The 23,547-nt window shown below is 36.0% G+C and overlaps 1 protein-coding gene across 1 annotated transcript in view; it reads right to left on the bottom strand.

Annotated features, from left to right (window-relative positions):
* Window positions 1-446: 446 nt before the first annotated feature.
* SMARCA5 (SWI/SNF related, matrix associated, actin dependent regulator of chromatin, subfamily a, member 5) overlaps window positions 447-23,547 on the bottom strand; it is a 38,029-nt gene continuing 14,928 nt past the window's right edge. Inside the window, exons 7-24 of the mRNA XM_043902520.1 lie at window positions 22,807-22,962; window positions 22,578-22,709; window positions 20,306-20,374; window positions 17,483-17,592; window positions 15,550-15,776; window positions 13,887-14,008; window positions 13,653-13,805; window positions 12,283-12,415; window positions 8,923-9,071; window positions 8,626-8,745; window positions 7,681-7,791; window positions 7,228-7,341; window positions 6,924-7,046; window positions 6,038-6,170; window positions 4,955-5,073; window positions 4,320-4,532; window positions 2,499-2,606; window positions 447-1,717 (exon numbers count right to left, since the gene is read on the bottom strand). Coding sequence (XP_043758455.1) covers window positions 1,652-1,717; window positions 2,499-2,606; window positions 4,320-4,532; window positions 4,955-5,073; window positions 6,038-6,170; window positions 6,924-7,046; window positions 7,228-7,341; window positions 7,681-7,791; window positions 8,626-8,745; window positions 8,923-9,071; window positions 12,283-12,415; window positions 13,653-13,805; window positions 13,887-14,008; window positions 15,550-15,776; window positions 17,483-17,592; window positions 20,306-20,374; window positions 22,578-22,709; window positions 22,807-22,962 — 2,358 coding nt within the window. The 3' untranslated portion in view covers window positions 447-1,651. The remainder of the gene's footprint in view (window positions 1,718-2,498; window positions 2,607-4,319; window positions 4,533-4,954; window positions 5,074-6,037; window positions 6,171-6,923; window positions 7,047-7,227; window positions 7,342-7,680; window positions 7,792-8,625; window positions 8,746-8,922; window positions 9,072-12,282; window positions 12,416-13,652; window positions 13,806-13,886; window positions 14,009-15,549; window positions 15,777-17,482; window positions 17,593-20,305; window positions 20,375-22,577; window positions 22,710-22,806; window positions 22,963-23,547) is intronic.

The following is a 23,547-nucleotide window of genomic DNA, read 5'->3' as shown; positions in this document are numbered from 1 at the left end:
TGTAAAGTTTTCTTCAACCTTGTTTTTCCCAATTATTTCTTCCAGAATAAAGCCACCACTCTTAGTAGCTTTTTCCAGAAAGAGTAACCATCCCTCAATTTTGCATACATTAGATCTGTAATTGTTCTTTTAGAATCCAAGGTGAGAAGTCAATGGGGGGTTGGGGGGGGCGGGGACAGAAAACACACGCAGATCACTCCACAAATTGCTATAAACACTGCATTCTGCTTGACACCGCCGGCAACAATCCCGCTTTTTAGAAGTAAGCAGTATTACTAACATTATAGAAATCAGCATTATAAATAGAAATCCCAATTATGTGTGGGCAGATAAAAGCAACTGATATGGGGACGAAATCTAAGGAAAAAAGATAACATCCCAAGGGAAAAAAGTGAATAAAAATCAAATAAGAAAAGAAAATTTAAGAAATGGAAAGAAAAGACCACTTAAGGATTATAAAAGTTATATTTATTCACGATGCTACATTTATTGCATTCCCTTAGAAAAATGGAGAACTATTTATGTACCCAATTTGCACATATAAAACTTTATACAAATTATGTGTAGCACATAAAGGCCTCTGGTACAGCTAAAATCCTGACACTACAATTTGGGTAATCCTGCTTCAGGGTCTCCAGTTTATCAAGTCTGTCCATAGAAAATAAAAACTGGAATTAAGTCATTCTTGCTGTTCACACTTAGAAATTATTTTAAATATAATAAAATAAAATTTTCAATTACTCTAAAACCCAAAAATGGTTAAACCGGAAGGGGATACATTTTTGTTACCAATTTCAATTTAACAGTATGACAAATTGACACCTTATTTTGGCTGGGTCTTTTTAAAAAAAGAAAAATCATCTTAAGTTTTGACATTATCTTTCCAAGTTGTGGCTGCTTCAGAAGGTAATTTGTCAAAAATATTTACCAAACAATTAAAAAAAATAATAATAATATTCCTTTTACAAAATGGTACAATAACACCTTAAGGAACCAGAAAATACTAAATGTCTTTGGCTATACAACTAAAAGGCCATTCTTCCAAACAGAATAGGGCATATTCACCTCAGAACTATAGAAACAGCGCAACAGAAATATGCATAGAATTTAATGAGAATTTGTCTTGCCTTTTTTTCCCATTCTACCCATATAACAAGCAAGGAGAATGCAATGTACATAATCTTCCTGGATGAGACTCAATAGCACTACAAAGAAGATACCCAAACTTCTGCAAAGGCAAAGTGAATTAAAACAATTACACAACTAAGTGAAGACTGAAGGGACAAGTGTTATTTGCAATTTTCTTTAACTTGTTTGCTTCTTTTTAAGCGTCACAAGTATAGAAATTATAGCTCATAAACAAAGTCACAATCCTCACAAATGGAACTATAATAGAAAAATAAATCAACTGAAACATTTATTAATAAATGAAGCCTATTTTATTACTTCAAGTGTTAATGATAAAAAAATTTCAGCACAGCTGTTGCATTTAAAAAAGTGAAACTACATACTATGTTTCTAGCTCGGTAAACAGATGAACCTGATGTCGTTGAATGACATAACAATTGAGCATTGTACAGTACATCTTATGAAGACCCGTAAATTAAAGAACTACTGGTTTAAAGTTAGTGATTATGAAACAAATATGTATTCATAGCTTCAGCTTCTTTTTTCTTCCTCGGCCATCAGGTGCTCCATCCATTTTACGCTTCTGTGTCTAGAAACAAACAAAAGGATTTCCTTCATCACACGAGTAATATTAACATGAAATACACTGGAAGACACATGATAGCACTTTACTAATAACTGCCACTTGGCAAAAGGTATTAATTTTCTTAACCTGAAGAACCTTAATTCTCTAAATAATCTTATCTACATATTTTACTAACACAAAAATTTTACTGCTATTAATGAAGTAATGAGTAATTCACAATTAGCAACAGTAAGTCAATACACCAAACAAATGTACAACACATGCTTCTTATTAAAACAAGCAGTAATGAGAAATACTTCGTGAGGTTACATAAACACCAGATTTTCTGCAGATGTTCATTTACTCATGACCCTATAAGTTATTACTAAATAGCAAAATTAAAACTTTTTCTCTCGTAATTTTTGTCTTCACAATGCTGAGAGATCACTGGGGAAAGAAATCATAGTTTAGAAGTGAACAATAAAGGTTGTAAAGGTCACTGCTTTCCTAATATTTCTTTAAATATTCTAACATTGTAACCTGTATTCTCATAGTCAAGGGTAGACTCATGGCATTCACAAGACAGACCTTACCAAATTTTTACAAATCCCCACATTGTGAATTACCATAACATGATATTCCCCACACAATGCAATCAAGTTTGTTTATACTTTTTAAGCAATTTAGGTTATGCTATCTACCAAAAAAAAAGATTAATGCATCAGTGGTAAGCCAAGTAATATTCAAATTCTTGAAAAAAGTTAAGTCTCCCAAGAAAACATTTACATTTTTCATCAGTACTTACTGAAGGTTTTGGTCCTCTTTTCTTTTTCTCTGCTTTTTCCTTTTCTTCTAGTTCCATATTTTCTCTTTCAATCAAGGTAATTAAGGTGTTACACCTCCTCTGCAGTTCCTAAGTTATAAACACAACTTTACATGATAAATCTGTATTCTCCATCTATAAGTTTTCATGAATACAATTTAAAAACCAAAGGTATGTTTTAGTAGCATAATATCACTTACACCCCCAATAGATTAAAATTTTTAAAAGCAAAAAACTACTAATTTTCGTACACATTCCATGCCAGGAGGATAAAAAAAAAGACGTGTACATCTTTCACTTCATTATTTAAGGCCATGCTACTGTGTATTTCACATACATCCTTCCTTCACTCAGGAACTGAAGCAGTGAAAATGACCATCTCTTAATATGTGCAATACTGCTACTAGCATCGATGCCTGAGAACTGTCATCTATATATAAACTTAAAATACTGCCAATTAATATTAATATTTGAGGGTTAAAACTAACATAAACTGTAAAACTGGTGTTTCCCTTGTTGTGACATTACTACACAAACAATCACAGCAAAATCACTTAAAAATACCATATAGGACACAACCATACAAGTTTTGGAAATATCTGCAATAGTACATATAGAGAGAAGGTACACTACATCCAAGTTCTGAATTTACTGAGATACACACATCAGAATGTTTTACAGATGTGCTATGGTATGAATCTGCTTGGCTTACAGACAAAGATTATGCCTCAACTGTTTCATCACAAGTGGAAGGGGCCATACACATATTATCATTTTGTATGTGTGCCTTACATGAAACACGTTAGGAAATAACACAGTGTTAGACCATGGTATTATACCAGTAAATTAATGTGACACTGCACCTTGCTTCACTTAATATAAAATCACTTACTATAAATTGTTCCTACTTTAAAAGATACAATACAGAGCTTACAGCAACTGAATCTGTCTCCTCTGACTGTATATTTATAATGTATTTATAGTGCAACATTTCCCAACCTAGAGTTTCATAAAACACCCGCCTCCAATGACATTTAATGGAAAAAAAAAAAAACCCTTCAGTGGTCAAACACTTAGAGACTGCAAACTATCACATCTTGAAGAGCAAAAATGTATTTTAAATACACTGAGAGAAATAAAGTCTCAAAATTAAGACTACAGAACTTTTTGTGGCATTAATATAATCCTGAAGAACAAAAGATGAAGCTAAAAATTCAAAGGTGGTAAAATACATAAGGGAAGAGCAATTCATCAAAGCTATATTTTTCTGAATTCTAATTTTGGGTCATAAAAATGGAAGTTGCTGATCAGAACCTAGCATTAAAACAGTAGTGTTTTACCACACTAAGCTCTTTTTAATTAACTGAAAATTCAGTATTCCAATGGGCAGATACATGAGAAGTCCTTTCTTTATAAAAATGTGTATTATTTACAGAAGCAAAAGTCAAATTTTAAATTGTGATCATCTTATTCACAAGTTAATTGATGCGACTTTTCCTTCTACTTAAAGCTTGATTAAAATTCACACAAAAAGTATATAGTGATGTTAAAAGAAGTGCTATCAAACAATGGAAAAAAAACTTTGTAAGTGACTTATAACATTATGTTTATAACTGTGGAGGTGAACTGTTTCTTAAAGAACTACTTTAACCTATGATACAAACAGAAATCTGACAAAAATTTACTTCAAAGATACACAAATTTTCTCTTAATAAAATTTTAAAAGTTACCTTAAACAATATTACATTATCTACTTCCTCTGAATTATTTGCTTCATTCCACAAAAAGGCCCCCAGTACTCACCATTGCGGTTCTGGACTTTAGAAACCAGTCAAATCTGAACTGAGGAGAGTTGCGAATACACTGTCGCAATTCATCATACACATTTTCTTTGTCGAATCCAAGCTTGTGAAGCATACAGATCAGAAAGCGGTCTTCCTCTTCAGTATAGTTTTTTCCTTTGTTAGTACCATAAGATATTCTCAGCTGATGAAAAGGTGCTTTGTACCGTCCAATCTATGAAAATCAGATTTCCCATTATATAAAATACAAATCCTACATAACCTATATATTTCAAACTCAGTTTTAGTAGAGTTAGCTATAAATGTTGTATTTCACATCCATTTTCTATCCAAAGCACTTCCATCATTCTTAACCTGTGTCCTGAAACAACTTTGGTCTTTATTATTCTAAAAAGAAATACAGACTCAGACTTTCTAGTACTATGTAGCAAAGAGCTAAATCACAGAGACTCTGACTCATATAAAACAACTGAAATACTGAGGTAAATTCTGTTGAGAATCCCCATGAAGTTTGAATGTTGTTCTCTGAAGAAATTTTTAATTTTAAATCATTTCTTTTCCTTTTAAAAAATTACTTTAACTCATACAGACAGGAGTTACTTTATTAACTACAATACTTATTAATGTTCAAAGTACCTTCGTGTCAAGTGCTTTTTTGATGCTAATTCTTCTTTGAATTCTTGCCTCTCCTCTTTCAATCTGAGCCATAATCTTCTCTATGTCCTGCAGCTCATTGCATCTTTCCCAGAACACAGCTGTTAAGAGTAAAATTGGGCAGAGGGGATAGGTGGAGAAAGGGAAGAAATATAAGTAACTTGTTTTTATAAATGCTCTCACCTATTTTATTTGCTAAGGATTAAGAAATGTTTCCCTTCTTCCCACATCTAACACTAGTAAGTCACACAATAATCTCTCTTTCCTTAACTGTAAAAAAAAAAAAAAAGGTGAACTGCATGATTTAAGTATCTCCCAACACTTAATTCTCTGCTCTTTTGAAATTTTCAGCAATCACCACATATCCACTTGTCAACCCAACAGACTTCAGGAAACAGGATTATAGAGTATTTGAAAAGTTATAAAGAGAAACGAAGTAAAAAGGAAGCACAATTATCCAGTGGCCCATTCTTGTTTTCTTGGCTACAGTTAGTTAACGAGGGTAAAAAAAGAAAAATTAATGATGCCATTTTAAAGAAGGGGAGATTTTCTAACTCAATTTTTAAAAAACAAAATGAGACACCATTGTGGCAAACTTTAGCTTATCAAAACACCATTCACGGACTCCCCTGGTGGTTCAGAGGCTCAGACCCTGTGCTTCCAGCCCAGGAGGTGTGGGCTCAATCCCTGGCCAGGGGGCCAAGACTTCACACGCCACATGTGTGCTGTGCCCAGCCTCTCAGGCGTGTCTTGACTCTGTGACCCCAAGGACTGTAGCCCGCAGGCTGCTCTGTCCATGGGGATTCTCCAGGCAAGAATACTGGAGTGGGTTGCCATGTCCTCCTCCAGGGGATCTTCCCAACCCAGGGATCGAAACTAGGCCTCCCGCATTGCAGGCAGATTCTTTACCAGCTGAGCCACCAGGAAGTCCACATGCCACACATGCCAAAAATTTTTAAAAATTAGGAAAACAAATACATCATTCAGAGTAGGAAAATCTCAACTTTCCAACCACCCTCCAAAAGCCTGAGAACATTCTTATACCTATCAAAATAACAGAAGTACCTGAGTATTCAATGACTTCTTCTGGAGTTTTGCCTTCCACTTCTCTTGCTATATTTTCAATATCATCACGACCCCACTTCTCATTAGCTTTGATAAACTGGTTAAAATCTCTCTTATTCCAATTGGTAAATCCCTTCAAAGCAAAGGAAACAAAGCATATAGTCACTAAGCTTGGGGGGAAAGCTATTAATACTTTACCAATCCTGCTAAGTATTATAGAAAAATTTCAGTTGCTCCAAGTTCTAAGTTATTTTAAAGTGGTAACTATTCATATACATAGATGTGCACTTTAGCAATACATCAAATACATTACTTAGACAGCCAACCAACCAAGTCTGAGTTGGAGAGTAAGAAATGCTGCACAAAAAACTGACATTTTCACTGCGTTTTCCAGGAGAAATTGTTTGTCAGGAGGAAAGAACGTAAAGAGCCAGAATGAATGTAAGAGCAAACATAAACCAAGCGGCAAAACAAAGTAATAATAAAGCTTTAAAGGTAGGTTAAAGCTAGATTCTCAAAGGCCTTGAGTGAATCTTAAAGGATGTTTAAAAAAAAAGCACCAAGCAGATACTTGTAATTGAGAACAACGACATAGTAAAAATGAGAAGATCCCCAGGAAAAGGGGAGGTGGGAGCGCTGGAAGAAAGGTGATCAAAGATACTGACTCCACAACAATAGATTTGGTGCAAATCTACCCTCTTCTCTTCTACCTCCACAACTAATGACAATCACAACGTAGCTTATACCCATATGCCCATACTCATCATCTCCAATTATTCCACTTCTGAAAGCAGAAACTTTACTTCTTTTGTTTATCCCCACAGACCCTAACAGGGTACCTTACAAAATACCCATTACTAAATCTGGTTTTGATTGAAAGCTCTACCTGCGTCAGAAGCTTCTCTTTCTCCTCTAACTCTTCATCATTAAGGGGTTCAGCTTCATCAATTTTAAGCTGTTCTTCCTTCTGTGCCTGTGCTGCATTTGGTAGGTCAGGATTTCGAGGGACCTAAAAATATACATATTTTTTCTATGTCATCAGTCAATATATTTCAGGAAATATGTGATGAACTAAACTCTTAACCAACTACATGAAATTTTATAAGTTTTAATCCAAGAAAATATATTGATATCATGCATTTAGTAAGTAAAAACAAATGAGATTAGTTACAAAGTGTTACTTCTATTACCTTGTAACCAATTGTTTTTCTGTAATATAGAATTTCTTTTTCCAATAATTCAAATAGACGTGGAGGAAAGAACTGGAAATCCTGAACATTGGGTTGTTTTGGAGGTCGAGGAGCCTAAAAAAAAAAAGCATTGTTTGTAAAAATAAAAAAGAAAAACACAAACTTATTTTGCTTTAAATCTATCTGAAATCTTTTTGCACTCTATAAAACCATGACAGCCAATTCTCCAAGCAACTGAATGCATCTTCCATAAAATTTAACAAACATCAAGCAAATGTTAAATGCTTACATTTAAAATTAACTTTTAGAAAACTTTCAACTAAAGTTGAAGGAGGTACACTGGGAAGAAACCACATAAAATTTAATTCTCAATCTGATTTTACTGCAAGAATAAAAGAAGAAAAATAATCTGCACTTCCAATATTTTTAGATATTTGTGCTCTGTCAACTCACCTTGGGTGCTTTAGGCTCACTGACGCGAAGCGCTTCCCTGAAGTAGGCATCGACAGCATAGTTGGCTTTTCTTTCCCGCTTAGGAGGTTCGATCCACTCTGTGAAAGCAATCTAGCCCACGGGAGACGGTTCAGATCACCAGCTTGTATTACACAGTCACAAGTCTCACATGAACGCACCTCCTACTGTACATTAATAGGACCTATCTATGAATGCAGATATTCACACACCCTAGACTACACGAGGCTAGGAACTGTGCAACCAACACACAAGAGGATGTCTAGGGAACAGCACAAACATTCAGTGATTATTTCCTGACCAAATGAATGGTAACTGGCTGAAAAAAGAAATGCTACTGACGGTATGCTAGAACCAAAATTAGGAGAGAAATGCAGATAAATATTTAGCCTAGAAAAATTCAAAGGATATAAATGTCTAAATGTTAAAAGGGAAATCATTAGGTAGAATTATTTTCCTTCTGCCCAGCAGGTATTTTCTAATTTCACTATATAATACCAATTAGGAAGGAAATAGCAATTTAGAAATTAGAAGTTCATCCCTTTAATTATTAATAGCCAATTCTGCTTAAAAAAAAAAAACCCAAAACTAGTAAGGTTGTGACAGATTTTACTTTTGGCAGTAGTTTTAATTTCCAAATATCCCCAATTACTATAATCACCCCACACAATATACTTTACTGTAACAGTATACATAAATTTTTATAACATTTCAGCGTTTACCAACTGAAAATGTGGCATTAAATTTAACACACAAATGAAAATAATTTAGATGTGAGTAACCAGAATTGACTGCTATTTGAGATAAGGCATCACACCTAACACTTAAATTCCAGGCTAAAATATTAAGTCTTAATATTCCAGACTTAATATTCCACTTAAATTCCAGACTAATTCTTAAAGTAACCAAAATCTCTTTCTAAATTACCTTTTGTTTTTCTCTATAATCTTCTCCTTCAAAGTTATAAACACTCGATTCTGTATCCATTGTAAAATTTCTAAGTGAGCTCTCACCCATCTTGGAGAGCTTTTCATTCATCTCTGCGGTCTAAGGAAACAAAAGAAACATCTTATTAGGTTTGAGAATTTTAAAAAAGCATGAGAACTGTAGTCAAAATGAATTGGACTTTATAACTTCTGTGGAAGTATAACTTACATAGCCATTTCCTCAGTTCTGGTTTAAAATATTTTATATACTAGAAATATCATTTAATCTGCATCTCACCTTCTTTGCACCTCTTTCCAAAATACCATCAATATCCTCATCAGTAATCTCACTCTCCTTTGAAGCAAATACATGTGTTGCCCCATGCCTTATCATTTGAAGCATTTCATCTTTCCCAATTTTGTTCAGATTCTGATCCACAAGTCTTCCTGAAAAAAGATGTTGTGTAATGTTAATCAAACTTCTGGAATTTTAAATGTTAGATATCAGCCCTCAATCATTTCTTAATCATTTCTGTTTATTTACATTTGATAATTTTCACTTTTACATAAAATGCCAAATTTTAAGTTGTTAATATTTAAAATATTTCTTAAAGCTTACATGTTATGTAATGAAGTCTACTGAATACCATCTCAATAAAATTATTCTCGTGTGAGAATAACAGTAATTTGGGATATCTGAAAATCCAATTACCAAAACCTAGATGAGAGTATTATAAATACAGGAAGTTTCTGATAAGCAGAAACTGATTAGTATTATTACTAATAATCCCAAATCAGCCTTTTCTACTTAGAAAATGAAGTACAAAAACCTTCACATTGCCAAACTACAAGAGCTATTCACATTTACTTGTGTTTCAATTTTTCTACTTCAATCAACTTGTAATGAGTGGATAAAGGTACAAGTTGTTTTATGGGATCTTAAATCCTTGTATCATGGTTTTAGGTCCCTCACAGAATACACCATCAAATATTTGTGACTTTCAAAGTTAAGACACATATTTAAAATAAAGAACATGACTCTTGAAAGCTATCTCAATGCTACAAAAATGTTCTTAAGCTTACAGGAATTACTTTCCTCTTGGTGGGAAGGAATTTTTCAGATGTAAGTACTTCTACATATTCCCATATTTTTTTATTATATCCCTTAGTACACAAAACATAACCCAGACGCATACACCAAAGGCTTGCTGTTTGACTAGTATGTCTATAAATGGGATTAATAAAGCTATTAGCACAAATTTGTTCCAAAATTTGCCCTAGAAAAAAAAAAGTCAAAAGACTTTTTCTCAGCTGACTGTAAAAGAATTAGTTTTTTAACCTTTTTTTTTTTTAAAAAAAAAGGCTGTTTCAGAGATGAAAATAATTGACAAGAACCACAAGGCAGATGTCTTTCTAAAACCATGGATGAGTGTGAGGACCATTACTTCACTCATGAGAAATTTCACTGTTTGGCAGTCCCCAGAAGTCCCCAGAGACTTTCATAATTAGACATTTCACTGTAATAATTTATACAGCTTTGGAGGCCCTGGATGAGTCACTTCCTAGCCGTATACATGACAGAGAAGCAGCTCACTTCTATCTCTGATGCCAACCTCCAGCTGCCATGAAGACTAAAGATAGTACTCTGTATTTAAATATTGAGCACATCACTTGGTACAAAATAAGCCCATTATGTTAAGCAATTATTAACAAAAATAACTAACAGTATACAATCATGTATTGTCTTTATGTATACGACACATGGCTAACTCTATGGATGGCATTCAATTCAGTTCAGTTCAGTCATCTCCTACTCTTTGGACCCCAACGACTGTAGCACGCCAGGCCTCCCTGTCCATCACCAACTCCCAGTTTACTCAAACTCATGTCCACTGAGTCGCTGATGCCATCCAACCATCTCATCCTCTGTCGTCCCCTTCTCCTCCTGCCTTCAATCTTTCCCAGCATCAGGGTCTTTTCCAATGTGTCAGTTCTTCGTTATCAGATGGCCAGAGGTATTGGGAAGTTTCATCCTTCCAATGAATATTCAGGACTGATTTCCTTTAGGATGGACTAGTTGGATCTCCTTGTAGTCCAAAGGACTCTCAAGAGTCTTCTCCAACACCACAGTTCAAAAGCATCAATTCCTCAGCGCTCAGCCTTCTTTATCTAGTCCAACTCTCTCATCCATATAGGACTACTGGAAAAACCACAGCTTTGACTTAGATGGACCTTTGTTGGCAAAGTAATGTCTGTTTTTTAATATGCTGTCTAGGTTGGTCATAACTTCTCTTCCAAGGAGCAAGGGTCTTTTAATTTCATGGCTTCAGTCACCATCTGCAGTGATTTTGGAGCCTCCAAAAATAAAGTCTCTCATTGTTTCCCCTGTTTCTCCATCTATTTGCCATGAAGTGATGGCGCATTATGGGATATCAAAGAAATCTAACATTTCCTTCCTTACAAGGAACCTAAGACACTGGCTGACAAAACCAAAACACACAAACAGAATAATCAGTAGATAACATGACAGCTCCCTGGGGGCCCAGAGGTTAGGATTCTGGGCTTTCACTTCTGCAGCCTGGGTTCAACCCCTGGTCGGGGAACTGAGATTCCACAAACTACATGGCAAAAAAAAAAAGAAGTTCTGATGTACAGAATTTTCTAATTTCAACAAAGTCCATTTGGACTGCTCTGGTGGCTCAGACGGTAAAGAATTTGCCTGCAATACGGGAGACACAGGTTCAACCCCTGGGGAGGGAAGATGCCATGGAGAAAGGAAAGGCAACGCACTCCAGTATTCTTGCCTGGAAAATTCCATGGACAGAGGAGCCTGGTGGGTACAGTCCTTGGGGTAGCAAAGAGCTGGACACGACTGAGCGACTAACACTTGTGGTGCACCGGCAGTTCAGTGGAGAGTTCTTGCCTGCCACGTGGGAGGCCCACGTTCGTTCCCGCCCCGTGAAGCCACAGCGTCCCCCTGGCGGCTTCCCTGGGGGCTCCGACAGTAAAAAATCTGCCTGCAGTGCAGGAGAGTCAGGTTCCATCCCTAGGTTGGGAAGACCCCCTGGAGAAGGGAATGTCTACCCACTCCACCATTCTTGCTTGGAGATTCCAAGGGCAGAGAGCCTGGCGGGCTACAGTCCACGGGGTTGCAAAGAGCTGGACAAGACCGAGCGACTGCCACGACAACAGGACAGTATACCTCTCCACTTCAGGGACACAGAAAATGTATTTGGTCACAAGAGTTTGGGAGGAAAAGACACCAATGTGGGCAAGAGGCTGAGGGTTTGTTTTCATTTTTACATTTTACATATCCCATCACTAAAAGATGTATCTTAAGCTTCATGAAAACACATATGTCTTCCTTGAAAGCTGATCTGGCACAAGAACCTGCAGTTCCCTTCAGTTCATCCAAAATAAAATCCCACTCTCACCATCTAGTCCTGCTTACATATATGTTTATTCTGTATCTCACTCTCACTGAATTATAAATGCCTTGAAAGTAAGAACACTGGTTGGTTTCAAGTCACCTTTGTATTCTCAGCACTGAGAACAACGCCTGGCATCTGTGGTTGTTCAATAAATAATTCTGAACTAGAAAATCCAGAGGAAAGTGTTATAAATTCAACTTGGTAAGTGTTCAAAGTCCTAGGCTCACCCTGCTGGATGACGATTGAATCCAGCCGGAGCTTCATCTCAGCGCGCTCCACTATTCTCTCTTCTACAGTGTTATCGGTTATGAAGCGGAACACTCTGACTGTCTTGGTCTGTCCAATTCTGTGTGCTCGGTCCTAGGAAAATAACTAGGTTACTCTGAATCCAGTTGAAAATTCACATAAATAACACTTGAATGTGTATCTTGAGAAACAAAATGAAAATATTCTCAAGTACAAGATGGTTTTAGAAATATGAAACAAAACACTGATGAATTCATATTCATTAACATTTCTTCAAGTCTCAATTTCAATCAAATTAATCAGTTATCTCACAAGAAATCCTTCCAGAAGTATAGAACATGTTGAATCTGTGAGAAACTACCATATTAATTTTACATATTTAAAATTGTAAATAAAATACATTGTCTTCAGACAACACAGACAAAATTATAATCTTTAAGTATGACAATAAAACTTTTTAAAAATTTCAAGTTTAAATTCAAAATGTTTTTCTACTAAATCTAAATTTTCACCACAATTAAGGGGAAAAAGTGACATGAATAAACAAACTCCACAAACAATATAAAAATCCTAGTCTAAATAGTACCCAATCAACTCCATATAAGAAGTCAAACTAATTTGAATTCCATTTTCTGTTTCACTTCTGTTAAGTTCAGAAAACACATTCTTACAAAGCATCCCTATTTCTAATTTATCGATTTCCCCCAGCCACCTTTACAAAGAGTCACAGGATGAAAGTGGCCAACAAGAAAGATGTAAGCACCACAGGTCAAGAAAGATGTAGACACCACAGGTCAAGCTATTAGCAGTACCAACTTACGAACTTTTATGTTTTTGTATTACTCTATAGATCAATAAGTTTTCTCAACATAAGAACGATTCTCTTGATCTGGCCAAGATACTCAATATGCATGGGTCTAAAGGTTTAAAAATCAAACGTGACAGGCAGTTTAGCAGCTCCCCAAACCTGTTTACCGTCCCTCCTAGGACACAACTATACTATTAGTTACCAACTCCTATGCAGTAAGTTATACTGTGTGATTAAGTGCTGGCCAATGAAAGTGGGGACACTGTCAGTTCTGACCCATAAAAAATTCCCTGGGCAATTCCCAGTTTTCTCTCCTGATGCAAAGGATATAATAAGACTCTAAGGTCCTAAGATATGGCAAAGATGTAAGATGGAAATACCCTGATTTAGATGGATGATCACCTGCAAAATACCCTCACTGAACTATTAAGTCAGAGAAAGTACAATTCTATTGGATTCAGTCACTGACATTTGTAGACTGCTCGTTAGCTTACTTTAAGTGAAAACATCTATTAAGCACAGAGAGTATTTGTTATCTCTTACCATGGCCTGAAGATCTACTTGGGGATTCCAATCTGAGTCATACAAAATCACAACATCAGCAGTAGCAAGATTGATGCCAAGGCCGCCAGCTCGTGTGCTTAACATGAAAACAAACTTCGTGCTGTTTGGTTCATTGTACGCATTGATGGACTCCTAATGATACAAAATAAAAGTCAGAAAAGTATTTTATCTGGCAATTTTGTAATCTCCCCTCCCTCCCCAGATTCTACTCACTTGTCTCTCATCATGGGGTGTCTGTCCATCCAATCTACAGTACTCATAATTCCTCCACATGCAATAATCTTCCAAAATATCCAATACCCTGGTCATCTGACTGAAGATCAGTACTCGCGAACCTGTTGGCAAATGTAACAGACCACTATCAGAAGCTTCGGAAGTAAAACAAATTTATTTAAATTTACGGCTAACCAAAACCAAGACTAACCAATTACCCCTTAATTTCAGGTAATGTAGTTACAAGGAAAAGACTACACATCATTTATTATCCAAGTCAGTCACTCCCCACATTTTTCCCATCACGGCACAAACAGAAAATAGTAGTATTTATAAAAACACACTAAAGTAAACAAGAAAGGCTATTTGCCTCTGGCCTGGGAAATCTCGCCATCCCAAAGACATCTTTATATCCCACATACTTAAAAATAACCCTCCACCACAACAACCCTTCCCTGTGCAAGGCCCCAGGCATCCCTCGACACACATCCAGTACCCTGATTTCACTCTAGCTCTGAAGACCCACTCCAGATGGAAGGACCATTCAGGTGTGCCTAACACCTGCACCATCATCCTTCACTTAGGCCACAACTCAAATTATCCAATGCTTCCATTTCTTTAGCTAGCTGCACAATGCCTTCAGTAGGATATAAGACCAGTGGATCATTTTCGAAAATAATAACTATGAAACTATCTTATCTCAGAATCTGAGGCTGATAATCTGCTCATGTTCCACGTTCTCATGCCTGAAATGCGTAAGGATGTTCAGTAGTCTCCTACCAAGTTCTTGCCACTCTTCCCTGCATACTCAATTTCTTCAATTACTTAACTTTTAAAGAAAGCATTTTAGAAAATACATTTCCCAAGAAAGGTATAAAAAGAAAACAAATTCACTGACAACTCTAATAATGTTTTCAACAGTCAATATCCTAAAACAGATTCATCTACTGGTACAATTATCATTCTTATAAAAATATACAGAGAAACACAAATGGAGAAATTTGAAACTGGTGTACTTCATTTTATAGAATAATTTGTTCATGAAATGCCTTGATGTCTAGGATATGGTTCAAGAGTCCAAAAGGAGGAAATAGGTACAGTACTGATGAAAACAAGTTTTGCCATTAGTTTATAGTTGTTGAAGCTGGCTTCATATAAAATTCGCTCTACACTCATGTAATTTAAATAAATCTGTACACATACTCATTTTCATATAAAACTCAGCATACTGTAAATAAAATTGCTTTGGGTCCATGCATATAATGTTTAATTACATTAAAAACACACATAAACAAGTGAAGACCACCACCGTGAACACACCACCACTGTCTATCAAAGGCTCTGTGAACTGTATGAGTGGGAAGAGCACTCTTGACATATTATAACAAAAAAATGGTATTTCTAGGAACATGTATAGAAAATGAGAATTTTCCCTCAAAATCCAGTGAGTGTGACTGCCCTAACTACAGATCGCTTTCTGAAAAATTTGAGGCTTAAAACTGGGGGGTTGGCAGGGTGGGGTGTGAAGCTCAGATCAATGGATCGGAGTTTTTCAATGTCCAAACTTCAAATTTACAAAGTGCCAGTGTAGGGGAGCTCCCTCACTTTAACATCAGAATCTTAAGTTTCCACTGCTTCTCCGTTTGATGCCAGCAAGAGGTACCTTGTTCCTTTAATTTAGGGAGCAGCTTGTCTAGCACCACCATTTTGCCACTGTTGGTGACCAGATGCATGTCTGTTGTGTAAGGTGGACCCGGCTCAGCCCCATCAAAGAGATAGGGGTGATTACAGCACTTCCTCAACTGCATCAGAATGTTCAGCAGCCGCATTTTGTCCATCTTCCCTGCAGAGTTCAGTATATCTATATCCTTCATTAATATCCGAGTGTACCTAGTGAAAAGAAAAACATTTTACGATGGCTCAAATGTTCCTGGACAGGTCCCCGCCATTTTATATACTTAATCCCATCTCAACCCCAAAATACCAATACGAAACAACACATCAACTTCTAATGTGTGCTGAGGAATGTATCACCCGAACTTCTTTTTTCTTCTGTTTCTCCTTGCTGCCTTCCCCCACCCCACTCTCAGTGTTCTAATGTGCACCTATAATGCCTGGGCCTAGAGGCCCAAAAGAGTAAATTCATCTTCTTGGGATGAACTGAAACAAAACTATAATGATACAACATTTTTAAGTAATAAAGCCAAACTTTAAAAGTTAAGTTTTAAACATAATTTTAATCTGTAGTCTTTTCCAAAAGAAGAATGCTACTATCCATTATTATTCAGTGTAGCCAGTATAGCATTTGGGTAAGGAGGAAATAAGAATTATGAGAGCATAAGCATGATGATGAAAATAAAATTAATACAATAGCTTTAAATGTTAAAAGTGCATGGGCTAAGGGGAGAGAAGGGGGCAGTTAGGCTAAGGTTGGATTATGAAAAGCCTTGACACTAAAGAGTTAGACACTATCCTAAAGGAAAGAGTAATCTGTCCAAATACCAAAGTTTCAGGACCCTGAATTCTCTGAGCAACAACTTAAATAACCAAAGCCATCTATGCTTAACAACTCCAATCAGGAGGCACAAAATATTCAAGGCAGACCTTTCCATCACAATTCTAATGTAAAATTCACCAATGTGGTTATAAACGAAAAAAAAGTTTGCTTTACCTCAGCACTGATTCATGTCTTAATTCTGTATTTTAGAGCCATATAAGACAAGCCTAACTCTTTGCTACTCTATTAAAACCTTTCAAAATTTTTGAGGACATTTAGAATGGACTACTTTTTGCCCATTTCTTTACTTTGTATCTTTTCTGTCCTTTTACCAACAACTCCAGCCCCTTAAAAATACTCATCAATGCTGAGCACTGAACTGAACATACTTGAGATGCAGTAAGAACAGAGTGGCTAGATTATTTCCCTCCTCTGAACACTTAAATCAGCAGTTTCTAGCCTTTTAAGATTTCATGCACCCATAAAACTTTTAAAAAAGGAAAACAGAAAAGACAAAAACAACAGAAACTTAAAAGGTTTTCAGTTTTCTCAGTATGCCCTGTTTAGGTGCTTTTAAAATAGCTATCATGTGTCATTACTGTAACTTCACAAAAGGACATTTTAATCTTACCTAAAACAAAACATCAGCTCAAAATGGACTTATAAACTAAATAAATATAGCTTTCTGAGATAAGAGAAAGCTCCTAACTTTTCTCAGACCTCTACAATCTCCAACTTCATCAGGGACCAGCAGGAGCCCATGGGCCGGTATTTATGACCCACCACATTAACCACGTCTCCCATCCGTGCCACCATAGTTTCTTTTTTAAAAACCCATGTAGAGGGCTTTACACCCATCTCTGTTAAATGCCAAGTTTAACTTTTGAATTCATAAACTTCCCAAGCTGATTGTCATCTTTAACAAAGACTTGGTATCATAAATTTGATGAGAAGTCCTAGGTTCTATATCCGGGAAACTGGTCAGGCTGAGCGCACACCAGCAGACTGAATCCCTTGACGACACAAGCACAAAAGCAAAGTACAAATGAAAGTCAGTGAAGAATTAAGAATGATTTCAAAAACATCTCAAAATACATACCATTCCCTTTGCATTTTGCTGAGGCCCACATAGATTTTTACTTCCTTCTTTGGAGGTAAACTCTTTTCAACATCAGCCTTAATTCGACGAAGGAGGAATGGACGCAAAACCTTAAAAGAGCAGAAAGAAATGGAGATGACCTTATTGGTAACATAAGTAGTATTTCAGGATCTCAAAAGTGTCCATTAAATACACAGAAATGTGCCTTCTTGAATATCAAAAGATTCTTAGGACTTCTTTCTAAATATGTAATTTATTATTACAGACTTCCTAAAGAGTATGTTGAGGATTATTCAATATATAATAAGTAAACACTTGATACACTTGTCATAAAGTGTAAAAAAAGTAGTAAATTTTAAAAATGATATTTTCAACATTCACTGCCTTTCAAATTTAAAAACTAGTTACTTAAGAAAAGGCTAGGTCCACATTATGATGTCATCATGGTTACTGTTCCCTCATTTCTTATCTTTTTCTCATGGAAGTAGGCAAATATAAAGTATACAAATTGTAAATATATAGTTCAATACATTTTAATCAAGCAAACATAGCCATGTAACTATCTCTTAGATAAATAGAACATCCCATAAATCCTTCTGTAACCTTTCCAGTCACAATCCCCTCGCCTTCCTTCCCAAAGGTAAGCAATATTCAGTTTTTAACATCATACATTAGTTTTGCCGGGTTTTAACTTTATTTATATACAAAGACTCACAGTATATGCCCAATTTATACCTGGTTTCTTTTACACAGTATTATATTTGTGAGACATACCCCTGTTGCATATAGCTAATTAATTTTCATAAAATAATTTTAAGACAGCTATAAAGCAAAAGATACCCTTTTATATCTTCCTTTGTTCTACTTACCACTAGCTTATAAAAATGTGATCAAACAACAAAAATGGTTGAGAAAATAAGCAACGCCTCTCGAGTATCATCCCGTAAGGAAGCTGGCACCAGCTGCCAGCACGTGAGCGAGGACCTTCGGCCCCACGAGCCCTCTTCCAGCGCTGTCTGTGTGTGTGCAGCCGGGCAAAACCAGCAAAGAACTCACTCAGCTGACTCGTGACTTCTGGGGCTAACATGCACAAGTTAGGCTCTGGTGCGGGACTGGTTACAACTAAAGAAAACTCCTTTATCAAGGAAGAATTCTCTCATGCCCAAGTACACCATGTGATTGTGAACACACTCTTTCATTACAAGACACAGGAGCTACGGTGGGAATCTCAGGACAGCGCGGAGAGGCAGCTACCGGACCTGTACCCCCCACCCCAGCCCGATTTGAGAAGCATCTTCATGCTACTATCTAAGTGAAATAAACAAATGCCAAAACTGGTATTCTGTTGTGCTTTAGTATGCTTTACCTACATGTACCTATCTATTTATTAAGCAAAGTCTATGCATACACCCCACAACCCTCTGAACAAATAAATCTAAATTGAGTGCTTACATGCTTGAATGCCATCTAAACTGAAACAAAGGTGTCTAGGAGACCATTACCTTCAAACATGTAGAAAAATAAAATTTCAGTACACAGAATTTTAGAGAACCTTAAAATTAATTTATACACAAATATTTGAATACTCAAAAGTTTTAAATTTTTTCCCCTTCATCAAATATCCACTTTGAGCCAGGCATTATGCTAGGGATACGAAGGCAAATAGAGGACACATACTGGCTTTGTGTTTACAATCCAGAGGGAAAGCATTTGTAAAGGAGTCATTTCAGTAGCCTGTGCAAAGTCCTATAATGTTAGAATGTTGGATTATTAAAGACAGGCTAGAGAGGAGACTCTAGGCTGGCCTCAGCCTGGGTACTCATGGAGAAGGGGACATCACCACCGAATCCTGGCTCAAGTTATTATTCGTAAAGGCAGGGAAGAGAATACTAGATGTGGAAGAAAAGATAAGCAGAGACGCAGAAATTAGCACATTAGCTACAGAAAACCGACAGTGGGGCCAGCAATTTTAGGAAAGTAAAGCTTGACTAAGAAGTCAAACAGCAGCTGGAGAACACTGCCAACAGGAACATTAGCTCTCTGAAGGAGGAGTGATGGTGCCCCACAGGACATGTTTCTAGGGCCTTGAAACATTTCTGATCGTCACAAGTGAGGGCACACTACTGGCACATACTGAGCAGAAATGTCCAGGATGCTGCTACTCAACAAGAAAACCACCTTCCCATCCTCCAAAAACTGCACCAAAATGTCAACACAAGTTGAGAAACCCTGAGTTAGGTCATGAAAGGCCTTGTATGTCATGCTTACATGCTTTATCCTGCTGGTCCTGGTATTATAATCTGGGGTCTGTTAGAGAAATTTCTATCTTCCTACCAACTTTCACTTGTGAATCTTCACAGGAAGGAACAAAGCTGTATGTCACAGTAAAAACATCAACTCTGTTCACACTGCACTATTAGCAGTTGCTTGTATACAATCAATTGATTTAAGAGCAACAGATGGACCTTTAGCCTTTCAGAAGCAAATCTGTTAGATTCTCCTATGGAAGGTAAATAGAACTAAAGATTCCAAAACTTGTTCATGTTAAGTTCTTACGCAACTCTTCTTCCCCTCACTGTACGTTAACCCTAAGGGATTAATTAATTAATATACTAAGTTAGAATTTCACCCTAGGTTCTAAGACTGAAACTGCCATACATTACTCCCTCCTCACATCATAAGAATAAGAACGAAAGTGGGCAGATTCAAACAGATCTGACTGTAAAGCCACTGTGCTCTTTGTTAACAGAAAAATAATCTACTAATCTGTATCATTTTTCCCATTAGAAACATGCTTTTTTAACCCTACTCCAAAATACTTACCATATGAAGCCTCTCAACTAGCTTTTGATCCCCAAGGCAATTATTTGTATCAAACCAGGAATCAAAGTCCTAGATTAACAAACAAAAAAATTCATCTAGATTAGAGATAATAGTAACGTTATGTGTGTTCAGTCACTAAGGCATGTCCAAGTCTTTGCGATCCCATGGACTGCAGCACACCAAGCCTCCGGGCCTTCACTACCTCCCCGTTTGCTCAAATTCATGTCCATAATAGTAACTGCAAATACCTTATTATGCTAGGTTACATAGCACATAACAACTTCTAAATTAATATTTGAACTGTGAACTGCAAAAATCACTTAGTTCCTTTTTTTAATGTGTGTTATTGTTAGCAATTCATTTTAGAATCATGAATTTCCTAAACATCAAGATGACAAGTTTCAAAATGAAAAGAAAATAACTGGAGACAGTTTGTATATATGAAAATCAATATTCTTGAAAAAAAAGTTTGTTTCAGAAAATCTTAAAAGGTAAAACCACTGTACAGTTTGCTCTCTAAGACCACTCATATACCTCAAACACAAGGTTTCTAGAGCAACGTCAATTTTTGTTAAACTTACTCAAAGTAAAATTGAGAATACCAACATTTCATTAGTATTTGGGTAGGATTTAAAAAGGACAGTTTCCCTAGCTTTACCTCTTTAGCATGTGTATTATATACAGTTGGCCCCTGACCACCGCAGGTTAGGAGCACCAACACTCCATGCAACTGAAAATCCACATGTTAACTTATAGTCAGGTTAACCACTGCATATTATGCAGAACTGTAGTATTTACCACTGAAAAAAAATTCGTGCATGTGGACCCACCCACTTCTACTGTTCAAGCATTAACTGTATTTGCTATATTAGTAAACATAATCTTAGAACTGTGTCAACTAAAACAAAGTTTTAACAGAGATTATTAAACAAATAAACATGTCAATGGGGTAAGAAAAATTATCTCAAAAAGAAAAATCAAAATACGTAAAAGCAGAACTAAAGGAGCTGGCTGACACTGATTAAATTGCCTTTCAAGAATACAATCTTCTCAAAAAAAATTTTAAAACGTAAAAATAAAAATAATAAAATCTACTCTTAAAATGATCCTTACATAACACACCCAATCAAAATTAACACCTTTTTGGAACTTATTTGAATAAGCTCTTCAAAGCCACACACACACACACACACACACTCTCTCTCCAGAAACAGGAGCAAAGGTTCAAAAATGAAGTCAAGCCTGACAGAAAACCAAAATTACTAATTGCACAGACTGTCGACATAATGTACATTTTGTTACGTGCAACCAAGAGTTCAAATTATCAATCAACCATTTCTATCACCACAAATAACCTATCAAAGGTAAGAATTAGTCTCTATGCTTGTTAGACCATAAGAAAATATGGCTAGACAGACTTCACCAAATTTGAAGGCCACCCTGGGAAGAGGCCATCCTGGGGACTTAAAACTCAGGCAACAGGAAGTACCCAAATTCCCTTGGGGAATATCCTGAGCACCACCTTAAGAAAAAAGCAGTCCACCTAGAGCAGTGTCAGGCCAACATGACCACCCAATAAGAATGCGAACCTAGGACATTCCAGAGAGAACAAGCCATGACTTCAAAAATGAGACTGAAATCAAAGGCACAAAAGTAAATAAATTCTCGGGATGCAAACAAAACTTGGTTGGTTACATGAGGCTAACTACCTAAAAGAGTGAAAAAGTAATGATTATCTCAAGCAGTACAAAAAGGTAGGCCAAACTCCGCAGTACAAAAAGGTAGGCCAAACTCCGCAGTACAAAAAGGTAGGCCAAACTCCTTAATTCTTCTGGTTTTACTGAGATAAACTGACAGCTCTGGATGACGTTTAAAGTGTAGAGCGCAATGACAATGTTTAGAGAACATCCATCATTTAATATAGATACAAAATTTTTGATAAATAGAAAAAATATTGTGAAGAGAACTTTAGGATTTATTGTTATTTAATCTTAACAATTTTCATATATAACATGCAGCAGTGTTCCATTTATCATGCTGTACATCTCAAGTACTTAATTATCTTATAAATGGAAGATAAATAAGTACAATGAACTTTGTACCTTTTAACTGCCTTCATCCAATTCTGCTTCTCCCCTGGTTCCCACCTCTGGTAACCAAAATTCTGATCTCTTTCTATATAAGTTTGTATGTTTCTTGAAGCAGGCCAGTTCTATTACAAAAATATTTAGTATCAAAAAATTACTCCGAGAAAATAATACGAAATACTTACATCAGCTGAATTAAAGACATCTGGTAACAAAAAATTAAGAAGTGACCAAAGCTCATGCAAGTTGTTTTGAAGAGGTGTTCCAGTTAATAATAGTCGATTTGTAGTCTTGAATTCCCTCACTATTTCTGACAACTGAAAAAACAAATTCATCATTAGAATGAATATTCTGCATACTGATCAAATTCTAAACTAAGGCACAAATGATTTTCAAATCTAAATATCAAATTACCTTGGATTTTTCATTTTTGATCCTGTGAGCTTCATCAATAACTAAGTACCTCCAATTAAATTTTTTGAAAACAGACTTTTCTTTAATAAGCATTTCATAAGAAGTTACACATACATCCCATTCTCCTGGTAACAAAACATCTCTGACAAAAGCAGCCTGTTTAACAAAAGAAAAAAAATTCCATCATGCAGAAATAAACTATATATTAAATTTACTGATGACAAGGACATAATCTATTATGTAAAGGGGCGTGGGAATATTAAAAAAGAAAAAAGAATTTAGAGTTATCTATAGTACACAAGCAGCTAGAACTAGCTCAAAGTAACTTCATTAATCTTGTCACAGCCATGTAATAAATAACTGACAAAATTCTTTGGTGCAAAAGTCAATAGACTAATTCTTAAAATGTCTCTTTCCACAATGCCACTAAGTGTTGAAATTTTTTGGACACAGGTTCAGAAAAGGATAAAGAGTTTTCTGACATAAAGATAGATAAGGACTAAAGGTTAGTTTCCAGTAAGCATTTTCATTCATTTTAAGTTTATAGATCTATTAAGACATTGCTATGAATTTTCTCATTTTACAGCTGAGGAAACTAAAGCAAAGACTGGTTAAACCACTGGGTTTCAAAGCATAGTAAGGATTCTGTAACTTAAAATACCCGAAGCAGTTAAAAAGGGAGAAAAGAAAAGAAATCTAGTCATCACTGATAGCTGAATGAAGGGAAAACAAAATTTAATA

The sequence above is a fragment of the Cervus elaphus genome, chromosome 5 (genome assembly GCF_910594005.1).
Source record: "Cervus elaphus chromosome 5, mCerEla1.1, whole genome shotgun sequence".
Classification (NCBI taxonomy): Eukaryota; Metazoa; Chordata; class Mammalia; order Artiodactyla; family Cervidae; genus Cervus; species Cervus elaphus.
The sequence above is the reverse complement of the archived record's forward strand: the minus strand, read 5'-3'. Positions and strand labels throughout refer to the sequence as shown.